Source organism: Calidris pugnax, unplaced genomic scaffold (assembly GCF_001431845.1).
Source record: "Calidris pugnax isolate Ruff unplaced genomic scaffold, ASM143184v1 scaffold52, whole genome shotgun sequence".
Taxonomy (NCBI): domain Eukaryota; kingdom Metazoa; phylum Chordata; class Aves; order Charadriiformes; family Scolopacidae; genus Calidris; species Calidris pugnax.
Genome location: NW_015090811.1, coordinates 1,768,866 through 1,788,161, shown reverse-complemented (window position 1 = coordinate 1,788,161; position 19,296 = coordinate 1,768,866). Strand labels below are relative to the sequence as shown.

General features: G+C 46.7%; 1 protein-coding gene and 1 non-coding gene across 3 annotated transcripts; both read right to left on the bottom strand.

The window, feature by feature from the left end:
- Positions 1–70: 70 nt before the first annotated feature.
- Positions 71–15,034, bottom strand: MYNN (myoneurin). Of its 2 annotated transcripts, XM_014938840.1 has the most exons (9): positions 14,905–15,034; positions 13,884–14,182; positions 11,050–11,852; positions 9,023–9,182; positions 8,125–8,303; positions 7,095–7,178; positions 6,433–6,519; positions 4,455–4,753; positions 71–3,613 (listed from the first exon to the last, which is right to left on the bottom strand). In XM_014938840.1, the coding sequence occupies exons 2-8, from the start codon at positions 14,147–14,149 to the stop codon at positions 4,485–4,487; spliced, it is 1,848 nt and encodes a 615-aa protein (XP_014794326.1). In that variant the 5' UTR covers positions 14,150–14,182; positions 14,905–15,034; the 3' UTR covers positions 71–3,613; positions 4,455–4,484. The 2 variants fall into 2 exon arrangements, with proteins under 2 accessions (XP_014794326.1, XP_014794325.1); XM_014938839.1 differs by lacking the exon at positions 71–3,613 and having other exon boundaries at positions 3,632–4,753; positions 13,884–14,177; positions 14,905–14,959.
- Positions 15,035–15,387: 353 nt separating this feature from the next.
- TRNAV-AAC lies at positions 15,388–15,460 on the bottom strand. Its single transcript has one exon. It is a non-coding gene; the product is annotated as a tRNA-Val (tRNA).
- Between the last annotated feature and the right edge of the window lie 3,836 nt (positions 15,461–19,296).

Here is a 19,296-nt window from a genome sequence, read left to right as displayed (position 1 = left end):
TGTTTAAAAAGATGTATATTGTGGCAGCCACGTGGCAACTCCTAGATGTGAATAAGACAACATATGCGTATAATGGTAGTTAAAAATTGTTTAATGGTTTGGATACAGACTTCTTAGAAAATTGGAAATCACTCGGCTTGTACCTGTAGCGGTGACTGGATTGATGCTCCTAAACAGAAAGAGTCACCAAGGAAAGCAGAGGTTTGCTCAAAGGCTTTCACTAGTGCAATCTTGTGCACTTCTAAATGTGCCCGTTAAAAATTAGAATAGGTCACAGAATAATTCTTGAATTATGTGCACACAGGCAAAAGACCTATGAGATGAAAGTATGAGGGGGGAAAAGAAATAAGAAAAAAAATAAGAAAAAAAAAAGAGTGATTTCAAGAATTCCTACGCAGCAGCAATATAACTGCTGATGTTCTGATTCTGTATTATGACAGTGGTAGCGTACGGGCAGGGAGGTGGATGGAGACCCCTCGCCAGCTGAAACCACCAGTACTGATAGCTGTTGTCAGTGTTGAGATTATTTTTCTCTCCCTCTCCCCAAACACAAATTATTCTGGTTCTGTTGGTCCAAAAAGCACGTAGTATCATCAGAGGACTCACAGGTCAGCCCCCAGAGCAGGTGTGGTTGTTCTGCCACACACAAGTTGACACGGAGCTGTCTCTCTGCCCCCTCAAATACCCCAAAACAAACAAATGAAAAAAAAAATTAACCTAAGAGTCATTATACCAGATTGTATTTAAAGTTTTTGTTTAATTTAGTTTGAACAGACCCACGATGTTTTCTATGAGAAAAAACTGGTGCTTTTACTGCCAAGAAGAAAAGGTAGGCCCACGAAGGGCCACCGTGTATCCCCCCAATGGGGGTTACCTTCCACCACCTCCCTCCTCCTTCTGCTCTACCCCCTCGCAGTTACAAACAGGAGACACGAGGTGAGGGGAAAATTACAAAACAAGTTTATTAAAGTCTAACATAAAACACTTCAGGCTAAATATGTACAACTCCCTCCCCCTCCCAGGGGATTATAAAATTGAGAGTTGAGCTATATACAAATAACAGAGGAAAAAAACTGTATATACATGAAAGATATTTTTAAAATAATTTAACCCCCAAAAAATCAATTATTAGTCCTTATCTGAACTTAATTCTGCAAGGCTTATCGATAGCCTCTCCGAGATCACAGCCCTGAAATCCTGAACTTGTCCACACTTGAAAGTTTTTTTTGAAACACATGATTTCAGAGAAGTTGTCATTCTTTGTGCCCACATTTCGGCAGGCATTTGGAAGTCAGTGTCCTACAAGGAGCTATTCTCACCTAAGTATTTCTGAACAGCCAATTGAGAAATTTCTAGATGCAGAATAACCTACTCAGGCAAAACTTGCACCGACTTTGGTGCAAAATCAACTGAAACGGTACTGAAACAACGGTGTGGCGAATCATGTCGTTTTCTCTGAATTACTGTAAATGGAATTATTAAAATTTTACCTTTCATTTTGCAGGTAGGACTCAAGAAGGAGTTGTCTGCCTAAAACGATTCCATGCTTTCCCACGTTAATCCCTAACAGAAATTATCAATATTGTTATAAACCTTGTACCTCCAAAATGACCTCAGAATCCTAGAAGTTAGATGTCCAGCTGATTTCCATGCATCTACTGACAAAAGGTACAGCCCAGACCTGCTTCTTCAGGTCCTACAGCACCCAGCCTGAAAACACCTACAATTCTTTTTTTTTATATATATATATATATATATTTAAAATCTATATTCTAGTAAATGAATACAGTTCATAGAGATCATACCTCAGCAGCTGAGATATCTTCATGAAAGATGAGGATAAAAATCAAGACTCTCAGATGGGGACTCAAGAGTGCAGGTCACTAAATTATTGCTTCCAGACAAAACTATAAGTCTGTGTATTCTATTAAGAAAGGTTAAAATTGTTGTCTTGTAAAAAATAATGATTATCTTCTTGTCTATAAAGAAAACTAAATGACTAATAAAGCAAGTGTTACTGTTATAAGTATCTAAACAAATCCTGTATAAATCTAAGCACTGTATTTTTTAAAAAAGTCTGAAATCTAAGAATACAGTAATAAGCTATAATTTTAGAAATATAAAAACAGTCCAAACAAACATTGTTATGGAATGCATTTTCTATGCAGGAATGTGATTTTTTTTCTTCTATTTTTTCCAGAGCTAGTTCTCTCTTGCAGTCATTTATCCTGGATATGTTCATCTTCAGCTACTTTTTGTCAGATAACAGCAGCGTATCATTAGTTTATCTTCCAAAGCTGTTTAAATATGAAATTTATCAATTGTAGGGCATTGTTCTGTTTCAGCATTTGTGACTAAGCTTATGGCCTATCCCAAGTTTCTGCTCTGTTTTCAGAGTGAGAAAGTAAAGAAGAACCTTAGGACACGCTACACAGAGTTGGGTTTGTTTTACACAGAGTCAAGATCCTGATTCTTTGTGGTTCTTCAGTCTTCAAGGGCAAGGCCAAGGAATCCTTCAGGTGCTACATAAAGAGAAGCTAAAAGAGAAGACAGGGGAGGAAAGGGGGAAATGCCAAAGAAATGGCTGAAAAAAACCCAAACAGAGATCTTCATCCATTGTCCTTTGCCTTGCTTTGATGAGGGACATCACCTGTAGTTGCAGCACAGATAAGCAAAGCAAATAAAAGTTGGGCAGGTGTGGTAATAATGAGCTTCACTGCACTGAGAACGTGCCTCTGAGCACAGCTGTACTCCTTCCTCTCCGTGGCAGACTTTATCAGCCATATATTAAAGCATAAAGAAGCAGAGTTTTGAATGTGCCACCTACTAAGATGATCAACACAAAGCAGCAAAAGGTCTATGACTTTATAAGTATAAACGTGTAGGAAGAGGGGAAAAAAGAATAAATAATTCTATAGTCACGCTCAGGAGTCAAAGGACCATTTGCAGAATACTTAAATTAAATCCTCCAAGAATTTTTTCACAAGTCTGTTTAATTAAGGTGCAGATTAATTATTACTCCATGTAGAACAGAATCAGTTAAGAGGTATCTCCTATGCTCTTCTATGTATCAGTGTCTGGACACAAGGCATCAGTGGAAATAAAATGCTAGCACCAAGTAAATAACCAACAAAGAATATCTTTAAATGCATTGTTGGTACAGTATTATGACTATTTCCTTACTATTTGATGATTACTTAAATAATGCTTACATTATGTTAATGGCACAAACTGGCAAAACGGAGTATAAAAGTACTCCTGTTGTCAACTAGTCTTTAACTAATGACCCTACCAAGACATTAAAAACGTTGCTTTTTAAAAAAATGTACATTGCTAATAATAAAACATACCTTTACATGAGTCTTGCTAGATACCAGTTTTGTGCAGTTACTGAGGACAAGTGACATGAGAAGCAAAGCAATACACAAATACTTCAATTAAAACAAAGCAGTCCTTCACGAACAAAACCTTGCCTGGAAGAACATCAATCTGCTCTGTTGTATTTATTCTTCCTTAATGCCCCCTCGTGTAGCGTTCGCTTATTATTTTCACAGTGAAGGGCAGGATTTATTTCCTCTTTTGTACCTACTGCCTAGCTCAAGGAGAAGCACTACTGTAAAAAAAAAAAAAAAAAAAAAAAAAAAAAAAAGGATTATGAAGCTGTGATTCATGCCTCACAATGAAGTCAATGCATCTTTTCCTCTCACCTACGACGTGCACGTTCCGGCTCTCCTTCTGAGCAAATGCTGCTGTTTGTGCCAAAACCAGGGCATTTTTAGGGATGTGAAAAATAAATCTAGGATGAGATACAACAATGCCGGATTCACTTGAAACCCCCAAAAAGTGACTTGTTGGAAAGAACACCCAGTAAAATCTATGCCATTAGAAACCTTTAACTATCACATTACAGAAAAGACCCCCGTAACCCTGCCTTACTTGCCTTGTCAGGAAAACACACACAAAACTTTCTTTCCCTCAACTACAAATGGCTACTTCTGGCAGTGATTCTTTGCAAGCACCTCACCAGAGCACTGGGCTCCCTTCCATCATCAACCATTGTACCACCTCGCAATGCAGGAGTACAATCAAATTATCATTTTCCCTTTCTACCTCTGGGTTAATGTTCTTAAACTATCAAATATGGCTTAAAACGTCTGCTCTCAAATGACACTGTGACCCATCAGACCAGCAGGAACATGGGAGGAGATCTCCAAAATACATGAACATATTTTAACAGAGAATTCTTAAGGCAGGTGTTGCTGGAAAGGAATCCTCTCCTGGAAATCCATGTGAATTGCAAATAGAAATTTGATTGTAGATTAGCACAATTCAACAAAAACCCCAAAAGACAGCACTGCCCAATGGAAATGCCTTTACACAGAGGAAAAAAAAAAGAACAAGTCCAATTCAGAAAGTGTGTGACTGCTCGCTTAGCTTGATCGTGTTCATCTTACCATGAACCTGGCTGGCTCTGCACCGCCCCGTCAGTATAACTGCTGCAAGAAAATAAACTGAGGTTCTGAATAGCCAGTCACAGCAGATCTCAGTAAGGTTTCTGAGGAAGGAGACTGACTCCCCGTCACGGGAAGCAGCATCTGATGGTCTTCGGTCCCGATGGGAAGAGGAAGTGCTAAAGACATCTCCGAGGGCTTCACGTCTATGGACTCCGATAAAGGACTTTTCTGACTCTGAATGGATTCTTGCTCGTTGAAAGAATTATCAAGTGCATTAGAATCAGGGGGAGTTTCAGATCCTGGGGAAAAATAAAAAAGGAAGAAATGTTCAAAAGCCACTGGGCAAATTCTGCAAATTCCCTTTTGACTGACTGTGAAAACACACACTTGGTGTGTCAAAAACTGCCTGGGCAGTTGGGCTATTGGTGGTTTCGATGTGCCCTGAAGCCAGAATGAGCTGTAAATACAATGCAAGCCCTAAGAATCACATCCTCTGCTGAGGCATTCCAGCTCCATCTCTCCTTGGCATGGTACAGAGGGTAATGAAACCTTAACATCCCGGTGAGCAAAGGAGCCTTGGAGAAAATGTAATTTTGAAGGTTTCCTTGAGATTTTCTACCCCAGAAAATCTAAGAACCACAGCCACATCCAAGCATTCTCTTTTAATGGAGATAGCAACGTACAATATATCATGTATCCACAAGCTTCCTTGGAAGAAAACATTTGTTAACTTCATTCCAGTCAGACCCCTTACAGTTTTTATCCAGTCAGCTGAGAAATTATTTTCTAATTTCTAATTTCTGTTAATTGAAATCACTGCTAATCGACTCCTCATTGCTTTCCTGTTTGAATGCAGCCCACCACTGCTCTTGGACTGCTTTCTGATGAAGCCACATCGGATGTTTGACCCTTTCTCTATCAAAGTGTGCTCTGAAGCCTGTTATTTCAGTGGTGAAGCACTTCTGTCTCTCTGTGAGCTGACCTGCCCCAGCAGCTCTCTCAGCTCCCACCTGGGGCTCTCCCCACTCGCTGCTGCTCTTCTCCCCTCACTCTTGCTTCCAGTGGGGCCTTCTCAAGCTTTTGACACTCAAAGACTCTTGTTTTCTCATCCTCTCCCTCGCCTGCTCCATCTGACCCAACCCAGGTGCACACAGACACCTATTATTCCCTTTTCCATATCACAGAGGCAAGGGAATTAGGGTTAATACACTTAAGGATGGAGAGATAACGAGGTGCACGGAGCCAGCGTTGAAAGAGACTGGCCATCTGAACATCTCTGTGCTTGGTACCGTAGGCAAGTAATACACATCCAATTTCTTCCTCATCAAAACCTGGCATCTAGAGTAGGAAGAGAATGTATCTGAAGTGTCTTTTTCGAGCAGTAATCGCAGCTGGGAACATTTTGCCACGGGGGTGGGCTTTGCTAATCCAGCTCAGACGTGGATTAACATTGACTGCATCAATAAGCAAATCTTTCACCGTTGCATTAAAAATATTCATGCCTTCAAGGTGTAAAGTAATTCCTGTAACCAGTATGCCCTGTTCACCTCAGTTACTGCCCTCATAAACATGTACTCCTTTGATGTATTCAGAAGAGGAAAAAATATTTCCTCCAATTCAGACTATGCCCTCATGTGGGAAGCTCTCACAAAGTTACTTGGAACAAGAAAGCAAATATTCACAACCAGAAATTCTTATCAGCAGCAAAATGTTTCTATGTCGCTCAACATGCGTTTGCTGTAGCAATGCAAAAGCTTGAAAATTCATCTCAAACCTACTTTAAAGCATGGACTTTTGCTTTAAAAGGCTTGGGTACCTCATAAAGGGGTGCTTTTGGCTCTAAAGAGAGCTACTATCTAAAAACCTTTTATTTTCTCATTGTAGGCCTGGATGAGCAAAAAAATTTAATGTATTACCCAGCATTGAAGACAAAGCAGTTGATGTAGCTTCTTCAACTTCGTTTGCACAAGGAACTCACCTGTGTGAACTTTTGTTTTGTGCTTCTTAAGGTTTTTTATATCTGTGTAAGAATTTCCACACATTTCACAGATAAATGGTCTTTCACCTGAAAAAAAAAAAATAATGGTTTGACAGTTAGAACAATCTTGAAATTGAAAGAGAAAACAGTTAAAGATTCAGGATAATGGATTTCGATGTTGTATTTTAAAATACAACTTTGTAACTATTAATGTGTCTGTGTATTCAGAATAAAACGATTTCGATGTTGTATTTTAAAATACAACTTTGTAACTATTAATTTGTCTGTGTCTGTATTCAGAATAAAATTGTTTCCAGAATAATAGATTAAAACAAAGCAAAAAACCCCAAATGTTAGAAGTAAAGCCCTGATCATACATCAACACCTACGCTGTTAGAGATAAGATTAAAACAAAGCAAAAAACCCCAAATGTCAGAAGCCCTGATCATACATCAACACCTACGCTGTTAGAGATATCTGTCTGAAAAAGGCAATTAAAAAAAAAAGTCACAAATACTTTCTTTAAATTACGTTAAAAGGGATACATAAATTAAGAAATGCTACAACTTTCAAGTACAGCACAATATGGTGTATTTTAAAGGCAAAAGGGTAAAGGCAGAATATTATTTATAGTGCAGGAAGCAGCCTGTCTGGAAACTGACCTGTATGGGACCGAAAATGTTTATTGAGCTCTCCAGAGGAAATAAAACTCTTTTCACAAATGCCACAGATATATGGCTTCTCTCCTACAGGAAACACAAGGAGTTTGTTATTTCAATGTATAAACCAGAACGCACAGAAAGAACAAATCAAAATGAAACAGAGGTAACATCCAAGGGGAGAAAGAGCTCCCTAAACTAGAGTCAAAGGGAAAGGACACGAGAAGGGAGCTGGACAACAGCTCTGGGGGAAGTCATCGTGCTTCTGTACTCGGCACTGGTGAGGCCTCACCTCGAGTACTGTGTTCAGTTTTGGGCTCCTCACTACAGGAAGGACATTGAGGTGCTGGAGCGTGTCCAGAGGAGAGCCACCAAGCTGGGGAGGGGTCTGGAGAACAAGTCCTGTGAGGAGAGGCTGAGGGAACTGGGCATGTTTAGTTTGGAGAAGAGGAGGCTGAGGGGAGACCTCATTGCCCTCTACAACTCCCTGAAAGGAGGGTGGAGAGAGGCAGGTGTTGGTCTCTTCTCCCAAAGGACAAACGACAAGACCAGAGGAAATGGTCAGAAGTTGGGGCAAGGGAGATTTAGATTAGATATTAGAAAGAACTACTTTACTGAGAGGGTGGTCAGGCACTGGAACAGCCTGCCCAGGGAGGTGGTGGAGTCACCATCCCTGGAGGTGTTTAAGAAACGTATAGACATGGTTCTTCAGGGCATGCTCTAGTGCCCAAGGATATTGGTTTATGGTGAGGTGTTGAGTGTGGGGTTTAGTTGGTCGGTGCGGTGCTTTTGGTGGGCGTTTGGTGTGGTGTGTTTTGTATTTGTTTGGTTGTTGGGTTTTTTTTTGTTTGTTTGTTTGTTTGTTTTTTTTGTGGTTGGACTCGATAATCTCAGAGGTCCCTTCCAACCACTAAGATTCTGTGATTCTGTGATTCTGTGAACTCCCAAGCTACAGATTTCCTGCTCATCACCTATTCCAAGCCCTCTGAAGGCAGCCAGTCCTCCCCCTCCCCAGGCTCTGTCCTTCCCCTACCTGTGTGTTTTCGGGAATGGGTGATGAGAGAACTTGAGACAGCAAAGGCTTTTCCACAGCTGTCACACACGTAGGGTTTCTCCCCCGTGTGCCGGCGCACGTGGTAGGTGAGGGTGCTGGCCTGAGCGAAGCGCTGCCCGCACCGATCGCACACGTAGGGCTTCTCACCACTGTGCTTCCTGCAAACCAACAGGGGAATCAATGAGCTCCGGGCAGAAAAGGAAGCAGCACCCACCACTAAGTCACTTTCCTCAAATAGAACTTTATCCCCAAAGTTCCTTGTGCTAATGTGCCGTGAACTCAAAAAAAAATATCTATAATATAACACCTGTGAGTTTGGTTTTGAGTTAGTATTTTTTCACAGGAATTCACTGTCTGTTGATTCTAGGAATTAGCACATCCGTGATTTCAGTGGCAGCTGAACCAAAGGACAGGCCCTGCACATGTCACATGCACCAGGAGAACCCAGCACCTTTTGCATCAGAGTGTACTGAAAGATAAAACCAGGATTCCTAACAAGGGAACATAATTCCTGCTCTTGCCAAAAAATGCAAAGAGAGGAGAACAGTGAGAACTGTTCTGTTTCGCTCCCCATCAAGGAACTCTCTCTTCTGTGGTGCTACAAGCAGTTTAAAACAAAACAAAACAAAAGCCTTCACGTTGTTGCCAGAAGGATACCTGTGTGTAGGCTGTAACATGGAGAAATCACGAATCACCTCCCTAATGAGCAAGTACACAGATGTAATTATTCTGTTACGCAGCGTGAGAGAAGCCCCACGAGAAAAGGAGTAAAAATGACCAAATTACATGAATGTATAACTCTTGCTCTCGCTGGAGCAGGTTCTTCTGTTTAAATAAACCCACAGAGAAGCATTTGCAGGAGCTGACTTTTGCCTACCTGGCGTGGATCTTCAGATTGCTGGAAGTCGCGAACTGCAGGTTGCAGACATCGCATTTGTAGGGTTTCTCCTCTCCGTGGTGCATCCGACTGTGGAACACCAACTGGCACTTCTGAGCAAAGCCTTTGTCGCACAGTTCACACTTGTATGGCTTCTCCCCTAGGGAAAAAATAAGCCCCTCGTGCTTTTCAATCCATCACCTGACCAAAGCTCTGGTGTCTGCTCTAATCCTCACAAATTGCTTTTCAATCCATCACCTGACCAAAGCTCCGGTGTCTGCTCTAATCCTCCTCACAAATGACATCCTGGAACATCCCGTCACCAAGTCCACTGGAGTGGAACGTGCCAGGAATACAGCAAAATAACAGATTATTTTTGAACACATTACCTTTTGGGGGAAAAAAGGTAATAATATTTTTAATAGTGCCATTTTCCCCACATTATTTTTACAGTGCTACTACTACATTTTCAGACTTTTTGCTGGTTATGTCTATTGGTGATTCTGAATATTCAAGATGAACAATCAGTAAATGATCTGCTCTTTCTTGCCTGTCCAAAAGCAACAGGTCTGCAACGTCTAGTCTAGTGCTCACTAATTTCTCATTAGTGTCTGCTGCAGAACACTGCAGGTGCTTCTCTGACTATTGGTGTTCTCTTAGTGGTGGATACGGTCTCGTGCAACGGATCGTGCAACTCCACAGTCTTAGTGGCAATACAAAAGAGCCTGTCTCTGCATTTCTGTGGCACTGCACAATCAAATGAAGAACTCAACAATTCTTAAGTATATTCTCTTCATGAAAACTTCAAAAATATAAGTATTAGGCCTCTCACCTGCCATCTAGCAACAAACACTGTCAAATTTCCTACCTGCTCGTGCCAAAATTCCCAGTGCAATACCCTCAGAGGCAGAAAGCGCAGCTGAGGCTCCCACCAGCAAACTGTCCCTGGACACTGCTCACAAGCTCCGTGTCGCACACGAATTTTTGGTTAGTCACTGGCTGACAACATTGGGAATGCTCTCCCTTAGTTACTGAAAGAGCAAGTTCTCCTGTACCTCAACACCTCCTACTCCACCTCTTCACAGCTTCCTGGAAAGAGCTCCACTGCTGGCCTCAGAGTTTTCCAAAGGGGAAAAAAGAGCAAAAAAAAACATTTTTAAAAAATCTGATCTACTGTTACTTCAGAATTCTGAATGCCAGCCACAGAAGGAAGAAAACTACGTAAACCAGGTCCCTCTGCTGCTCACTGGGCTAAGTACAGCAGCAGAGGCAACAGCAGAACAGCTATGCCAGACCAGCCTGAAGAGTGAACTAACCCCACATCAAGCCTTCCGTCTCCAGGGAAGAACATACAAAAAGACAAACAAGCCCAGTACTTCTCCTGCACATCTCCCCAGGCTGAAGTCAGACATTGTCTTAACGGGTAAGTGTTCATATCTGATTTCTTTTTGATGAGAAGAGTAGTTCTTGATATAGCACAAACTTCTGGTAATGTTACTGAATGCAGAGATCGTAACATCATTGCACGTTTCACTAAATAAAATCCCAAATGCTGTTGTAATTCAGCCACTTCCCCTACCTTTTTTGAAGGCCCTATGGGAGAAGTCACCTACTTGCCACCAGATTGCATTTTTTCCCACTTCTGTTATCAAACATATTTTGATCTGAAGTTTAAAAAAAAGCAACAAAAATTCTGGTATCAAGTACTGTGAGTTTGTCATGTTCTACTGGCAATAGATTTTGGCACTCCATCACTCTACAGAGTTAAAGAGTAGCCAGCTCTTCCCAGTCTTTCCAGAAATCAAGACGCTCAGACTAATAAAGTCCTCTCTAGCTGTTTAAAGTAGAAACTATGATAATGTACTGAAAAATGCAACCAGGATATAGGTACTGCTCCTGTATGAGCAGCAGCAGCAAACTAGATTTCCAGAGGAAGAAGTCAGAATGCAAAGAGACCTTTTTAGCCCTGTATTCACAGGCTGTGACGACAGGTCTCCGCAGTCCAGGAGACGAGGCCAGCAGCTTACCTGTGTGAGTCCTTACATGTGTTTTCAGCTGATTGCACTGGGTGAAGGCCTTCCCGCAGAGCTGACACACGTAGGGTTTCACCCCTTTGTGTATTCTCATGTGTCGACGGAGGCTACTGGCTTCTGAGAAGACTTTTCCACACGTGTTGCACACCGGCTTAGCTTTGGAGTACTTCTGGTCGAGCTCTTCCCCCGAACTCTCCAGCTGGTAAGCGTTCTTGTCGCTGGCTATGTTGGACATGCAGTGCTCCTTCAGGGCACAGCTCTGCTGAGGCTTTCCCCGTTTCCGTTTGGCTGCAATAGTCTGGACTAGGATGTCCTGAGCTGCCAACGTTTCACTTTCCACCACAGCTGCCAGCTGTAGCTCGGAGTTATCGCCGCCTTGGGCGGCCTGTTCCGTGATCTGGGTGGCCAGCTTATTTGCATCCAAAAACATTTCAATGGACGTGTTCTCGGTCCCGTCGTTCTGATATTGTACAGATTTATTCTGGGTGTTTTTGGGGGAGCTGAAATTCTTCTTTCGCTTTTTGGTTTGAGGAGATTTCTTTTCTAAAGCTGTTTTCTTTGCCTGTGGTTGAACCAACTCTGCAGAAGCAGCGTCTGCTTTCTCCCGATTACTGTAATCTCGGAGAGTCAGAAGGCAAGTCTGCTGATTCATTTCAATGTTTCCAGTGATACTAGATGTCTCTGTAGAAGAGGGATTGGCAATAAAAGCAAAGTCTTCCATCTTGATTTTGCATTTAGTGACCACTTCTTCTACTTTGAGATAGTCGGCAGCCTGGTGAATTTCTTTCACGTTCCAGCTGCAAGAAAACAAGACGATATTGGGTGACAATATTCTGCACAAAGCAAACATTTCTTCTGTATCGATTTTAGCAAGTGCAGACAGCACAGCTACAGAAAAGTTACACTCTCAGAAGATGTATCTTTGAGAACATACACAGTGAGATCAAATCCCTTAGTGCTGTAGTGCCCTAAGACACCAGTACAATTCCTCCCATGGCCCACACCTGCCGGGCTCTGCAGATCCACAGAACCAAGAATTTTATTTCCAGCTACGTGCCTTTTGTAGAATTTTTAAGTTAAAAGTCCAATCGTAAATTGGTGAGGCTAAACATGGGGTCCTTGGTCCAAAAGGCTCAGAAATCACAGCAAAAAAAGGATAAAACACCAGAGAATAAAAAGCATAAATCGCCATTCTATAATCCACCAAAAGTCTTAAGTAATTCACAAGCACCTCAGCACTTCTGCGAGGCAGGTATTAATCTTGTTTTATAAAACGATTTGCAAACAGTCCTAATTCTGCATCAGCTGCACACAGACAACATTAACACCAAGGAAGTTCCTTATTTAAGCTACTACTCTGTACTTTTTGGTTCCTGCAACCCAGGCCTCGATGGTTTAGAAAAAAATAACCTGGAAAAGCGGCAACACCAACGAATCTATGGATTTACAGCACTTTAAAGAGTGATTAATGGTAAACAACATCATTCTAACAATCTATTACACAGTAAATGTAATTAAAAGGTAAATAACAAGCCATAGTTACTCTCTGTCCATGAATACAACTGTTTTAACATCCTGTATTACGCTAGCACTGAATTCAAAGCAGACCTTCCTGGTGTCACTCATGCACCCAGCTCCACAGAAGACAACAGAATGGGCAGACACAGCACCAGATGACGTGGGGCAGACCTGCAGGTGTCATCTTTAGTCAAATAGTTCTCCCTGGGTAAGAACTGTACTTTCACCTTCCTCGGCCTTCAGAGATCTCAAGTGCTCAGAATGAACCCAGACACTCTCCTGCTGCTGGTCCCAGAGAGACGCCCAGGAGGCTGCACGCTCCTGCTCGGGGGTCATTTGCAAAGCATCAGTCGCTAACTCCGCCACACGGCCCTGCACACTCATCTGTTACCCTTAATATTTGTAGCTAAATTAAAAAAAACCAACCCAAACGAACACCCTGCACCTGCATACTTACATTATCAGGCAGGAGCTTTCAGGTATCAACAGCAACAAAGCTTTTTTGAAATGCATTTGACAGCACACAAGGAGAAAGGAGCTGAAATTCTGTGCTATGTGCTTTTAAGCTGTCACACTCCCCTCGTGAGGGATAATGTCTGTCTTTCCCTCAGAGAGAAGCACTATAAAGTACCCTCACTTTACACGACACACACAACGTGCATAAAATCAGCGCTGTAAGAGGGGAAACACTTTTTCTCCGACTCATTTTGGCAACTGTTATACAAGGTTTTAAGTAACAGACCATGCAAATTCTAACAAAAAAGGGTTTTTTTTAAATCATGCCCATGATCACCCATTCCTCAGACTTCAGTCCCTAGGGCATACACAGTTTCTGCACGTCCTCTGCAAAATAAGCCAAATTCAGAAAGAATATACTTATCCTTCCCTCTCCTTCAGCGATCACACAGGATTGTTAATTCCTTCCAATCCAGACAAAAACCCTCAGAAAAGAACCATCCATCAGTGAAATATCAGACAACACCCCTTTTATTTGGCACTCACAACTTATCCTTCCCTCTCCTTCAGCGATCACACAGGATTGTTAATTCCTTCCAATCCAGACAAAAACCCTCAGAAAAGAACCATCCATCAGTGAAATATCAGACAACACCCCTTTGATTTGGCACTCACATACCACGTGGTATTTTAAACATACAAACAGATAATCTTCAACTTGTCAATATGTATCACACCTGCTATTATTTGTCCCTCCAGAACTTATTACAAAAAAACCAAAAAGAAACAGTACTGCCTTAAGACAAAGTTTATTTTCCTATTCTCCTTCCCCCTTTAATAGCAGCTTATGTTACCTGTCAAGGTTTAAGTTTCCCGTATAAATAAATTCCAGCAGCTTTTGGAATCCATCAGCTTTCACTTGAGTCTGATCCAAAACAACGTTGTTGTCGGACGCGTCTCTGTAGAACGCCCCAAAGTACTCGCTGAAAGAGGCCAGCACGTTTCTGTGCGCTTTGAACTGGAATTCACCGATAACGACGGTGCAGTCGCAGAGGAAACCGGCCTCTCGCTGCTTGTTCAGCCTCTCCAAAAGGTGCTCACAGTGATGGGAATACTGCATCTTGGAAACAACCCGCAGCCTCTTTGTTCTGCTCTGGGAAAGCAAAAAAACACCAAAAATAATAAAATACTGATCTACGCACAAGATTTAACTTTGGTTCCCCCCCTAACAGAGTAAGTTAATGATTACAAAAGTCTTGCTGTTCGAATCCTGCGGGATAGTTTGTGTCGTAGGGCTTCTGTCAGAGATGGAGCCAGACGGGGGTGGATCCTTCTTTACCGGGGGAGCCGCTAATTTTAGAGGCAGCACAAGGGGGAGAGGGCAGGGACGCGGGTACACTCTGCCCCCGCCACCTCAGAGGATTAGCTGCCCTAAGCTTGTGAGCTGTCGTGTCAGAACCGGGCTGCCGGGAGCGCCTTGCTCCACCAGAGGCTGGGACCCAACGCGGCTCCGGCGGCGGGGGCGGCCGCACCCGGGGACACGGCCCCGCTCCCCGGGGCCAGGCAGAGCCCAGGGGGAACCTAGGGGCCAACGGGGCCGCGAGAGCCGGACCGCCCGGCCGTCAGGAGAGCAGACGGGACACCGGCGGCACACGGGCAGCCGCCATCCCCTCAGCTCGGCCTGGCCGCGGGACGGGACGGGGCCCGCAGCGCCCGACCCCGCCGCGGCCCTCCACCGGGCCCGGGCCCGACCCCGCCACCCCCGTGCCCGGTCCCGGCTGACGGAGCGCCACCCGTGCCCCCGCGGCTCTGCCCGCCCGCCCCGTTGCAGCCGCCCCCGGCCCGGTAGGAGGGCGGCGGCGGCGCCTCACGCACCTGCGGAGGGGAAGGGAAGGGGCGCCTTCGCCTCAGGCCGCCATGTTCTGATGACACCCCGCGCGCCGCTTCCGGGACGTGGCTTCCGGTGTCCCGCTCCTGAGGGTTGGGGGGTTGGGGACCAGCGGTGGCACCGGCAGCAGAGTGAGAAACGCGGACGGTGTCATCACCCGTCCCCCTGAAGGGAACGGGCAGGGCTGGGCGGCGAACGGCTTCCCGGGAGGCTCGGGGTGGCGCGGACTACACCTCCCATGATGCAGCGCGCAGCAGCAGGGCCCGCCGTTAGCTGTGGCGAGGAGCGGTGCATGCCGGGAGATGTAGTCGCTTTGGGACAGTGAAGGGGAACGGAGCCGGGGGGACGGGAGGGCCGTGACACCGCGGGGTGGTTGGAGTGATCAGACACGGTGTTGGTCATTACCCTGCACCGCAGGTCGGTAAATAAAATGGATTAGAGGATTTTTTAAAAAAAGCCATCCCGGCTGGTGTTTCCGCCCGGTTTCGAACCGGGGTCCTTTCGCGTGTTAGGCGAACGTGATAACCACTACACTACGGAAACGCCTCGTGCCTGTGGGTTCACGGCGGTGCTGGAAATGGAGGGCCGCCTCAGCCCCGCCTCACAGCCTTGCCAGGGCGCCCGGGTCACCCCAGGACCCGCACAAGCGCCCACACGGGGGAAAAAATCCCAACAAAAAGAGCTGGCGAGCCCCCGGGAAATGGGAGGAGCAGGGAGCGACAGAGATCTTTGCCCGCCGGCTCCAGCAAACGGAGGTGGGATGAGTGGGGCAAACAGGGCAGGGCCGCCAAGGAGAGGTGTAAAGCTCAGCGGGAACAAAACAGGGCGGTTTCAACGTGTTTCTGTCAAAAATCAGAATCAGACAGTGCCAAGCAACGGGGGGAAAGGGAGTCGTTGGGGTAATAAAGCAGGAGGGAGAGCACAGAGCGTGTCACCTCAGGCTGCGTCTCCTCCTCAGGCCTCTCGCCTCAGGCTGCGTCTCCTCCTCAGGCCTCCGGCTACAGCTGGAGCTTGGAACATGAGGAAGTGACTAATCCTCCTGGATTTTCTGCTACAGCAGGCACTGAAATGCCTGATCTTGAAGGAGCTACAGCTTTATAACTTAGCTTTGCCACCCTCTGCAAAGGGAAACACAAACCAAACCCCAGCCGGTGGGAGGAGGGATAAGAAAGGCCACGAGAAATGAAATAGGAAAGGCTCCAGGAGAAAGCAGTGACAGGGAAGGGAGAGGGGAAACAGAAGGAAGTTGGACGCCAGCAGTGACAATATTCCGTGGAGTTTGGCAGTGGCAGCTACAAGATTTCTTAACACTCCAGCCACCACTGTGGAGAGGTTTCTAATAGCTGCAAGGATGTGTGTGTAAGAGATGCCACAATAGAGCTTTTGGGGAAAAATGAGCGTCCTTATCAGCTCCTTTCATGTCTAATAGCTGCAAGGATGTGTGTGTAAGAGATGCCACAACAGAGCATTTGGGAAAAATGAGCATCCTTATCAGCTCCTTTCATGCGTGCAACGTCTCTCAGGTCCACGTGGAGAAACTCTTGTGGGAACACACTGTGTTCTTAGTGGCACAGTCAAAAAGACTGTCACAAAAGTCACCATCACAAGATCCGTTGGGCACAACTGTAGCACCCAGTGTGAAAAGGGTGAGATTGCAGCCACGTCTCTGCCCAATCACATATTGCCCCTCTATCAATAACACCCATTTCATTCCTGCAAGGTCTTCAGCAGGCCCCGAGGATTACATTTTAATAATTCAGAAGAAATTAATGAAACACAGAATACAAATTAACTAATGAATATGTATTATTATTGATATAATAATATGTTCGGTCACAGTTAAGGAAGGTCCTGTTTAAGTAACATGCTACAACCTTCCCTGAGGAGCAGGATGGTCTCCGCTCTCCCAGCTGCTGAAGTTGCCTGGCCTGTGAAAGAGACAAAAGTCTTTCCAGTATTTTTTCACAACAACACGCATAATTTAAGAGCAGAAGAAGTGCTTTTTCCTAATAATATGTATTATTATTGATATAATAATATGTTCGGTCACAGTTAAGGAAGGTCCTGTTTAAGTAACATGCTGCAACCTTCCCTGAGGAGCAGGATGGTCTCCACTCTCCCAGCTGCTGAAGTTGCCTGGCCCGTGAAAGAGACAAATGTCTTTCCAGTATTTTTTCACAACACCACGCATAATTTAAGAGTAGAAGAAGTGTTTTTTCCTAACGTCCTTCACCTGGGACATCCCCAAACAGACCAAGGGGAGACGCTGGTGTTGCCAGGGAGGCTGGGGTGGAAAAGGACTTGTCCTGTGCCACTGCATTTTGTTTGATTGCTGTAGGTACCCAAAAGAGCGTGGGACAATCACACCCTGGGGAGGCTGGGGGGAAGAATATTCATGCCCTGAAGATGAAGAGTAGTGAGCAGAGAGTGATTCTGACTGAGAAACCACTGGTTAACCCAGAAAAAATGGCAGAGCTCTTCCCTGAGCACATGGATGGAGCAGTGTGTCCAGGCTGGGCTCACACTCTGGGCTTCAGCCCCCTGCACAGGCTGTGACAGACTCTGGTTACGGTATCACCCACAGCTTACCAGTCTTTGAAAGCTACTGCTCGCTCCGTGGTGTTCTCCAGCTTGTCCTACCCAACTGTGATCCTACAGAGCACCCAACATGGAGCCTGAAAGGAGGTGGCTCTTCACAAGTCACCACAGTTGAGGAGCTGCTTGTATGAGGCATAAAAGACGTTGCATGTGCCTGGGCCTTGAGGAAAAGATGACCAAGAATCCTAGTGAGGTGGAAAAAAACTTACCACCTTCCTGGTGGCCGTGAAATTATGGTTCAGAGCCAAAGGTTGTGTTGTCCCAAAACCCTCTTTCACCCTCCAGTCACCGGGGGTTGACAAGCTCTGCTCCAATTCTGTCCCGAATGGATCGCCATCGCGTGTTCTTAGCCCAAGGATACATCGTTCTGTAAAATATGTTTTTAAAGAGCTTCTTTACCAGAACGCTGCTCTTCTGTCAAGTGAGGAAGACCGAGAGCTCCACCCTCTTGCTTCAAAAGCGCAAAAATTATCCCTGCAAAACCGCGTGGCCCTGAAACGCCCTGGTTTTTTTTCCGTGGAAATCTCAGGGTCTAAAAGCAAACGCTGGAGAGCCGTCCTGAGGAAGGTGATGCAGCAGAGGCGGGACAGCAAGGTACCGCACAGGGAGAGGGGGGACGGGGACACAAGACGCCGTGCCCGGGGGGATATGGCAGGGGAGAGAGAGAAACCCCCCTCTCTCCCAGCAGCGCCCAGGGGGCTGGCGCAGCCCCGCTTCGGGGCGGGGGGGGGACACACCAGGGGCCTAGTTCCTCACACAAGGGTCCTCGACAGAGGCAGGCAGGCCCTGGATGGGGGGGGGTCCCAGCCCCCCAAAGTCCCGCCGTTAAACCCCCAGCCCCAAAATTCCCCCTCCGAGGCCCAGACCCAGACCCCGGTCCCGGCTCCCAGGGAAGGGGCGGGGCAGAGCCAGAGGCGCGCGCCCGCGAGCACGTGGGGGCGGCCGGCGGGCGAATAGCCCCGGCCATCCAAACTCCCGCCACTCCGACCCTCCCGCCCCCTCGCCCCACCGCAGCCAATAGGGGAGGAGGAGGGGACCCCCCTCCACACCCAAGTCCGGCCAATCGAGGGCGCGGTGGGCGTGGCCTCGGAGGGTTTAAGAAGCCCGGCGGGGGCGCCCCACGTGGCGTGGTGAGTGGGGAGCCCCGGGTACCACTAACCCTAATGGCCGTCGCCGCGCTCCCCGCGCCCGCCCGCTGTTTTACTCGCTGACTTTCAGCGGGCGAGGGGAGCAGCCCCGGGGAGGGTGAGGGGAGGGAAAGGAGAAAGGGGGGTCTGCCAGCAAAAAACGTCAGCGAGGGGGCTCCTCACTCCGGCCCGCCCTGGGGTCCCCCGTGGCCGTCCCCCCCCGTCCCATCCCCTGCCCCGCAGCCGGGGGACCGTCGCGGAGGCTCCCGCCGCCGCATCGCCCTCAGGCCGCGGTCGGCCGGCTCTCGCCACTGCCGCCGCGAAGAGTTCGTCTCTGTCAGCCTCGGCGGCGGCCGGGAGAAGAGGGGCGCGTTCCCCGCCTCCTCCTCCGCGCCCGGGGGGGATCCCAGCAGAGCAAAACGGGAGCGGCGCCCACCGGCCCGACCCGCCCGCGCTTCCCTCCGCCGTGGGGCGCGGGGCCGGCGCCGCTCCGACACCCGCCCGCCGGCTCGCCCTTCCAGCCGGTGGGCAGCGCCCGACCCCCCTCCCTCTCCCCGCCGTGAGGCCCGCCCGGCCCCGCTGAGGCTGGCGGGGGTCGGGGTCGCGGTGGGTCCCGGCCTCGGCGGGGGCTGAGGGGGCGCCGGGGGCGAATGG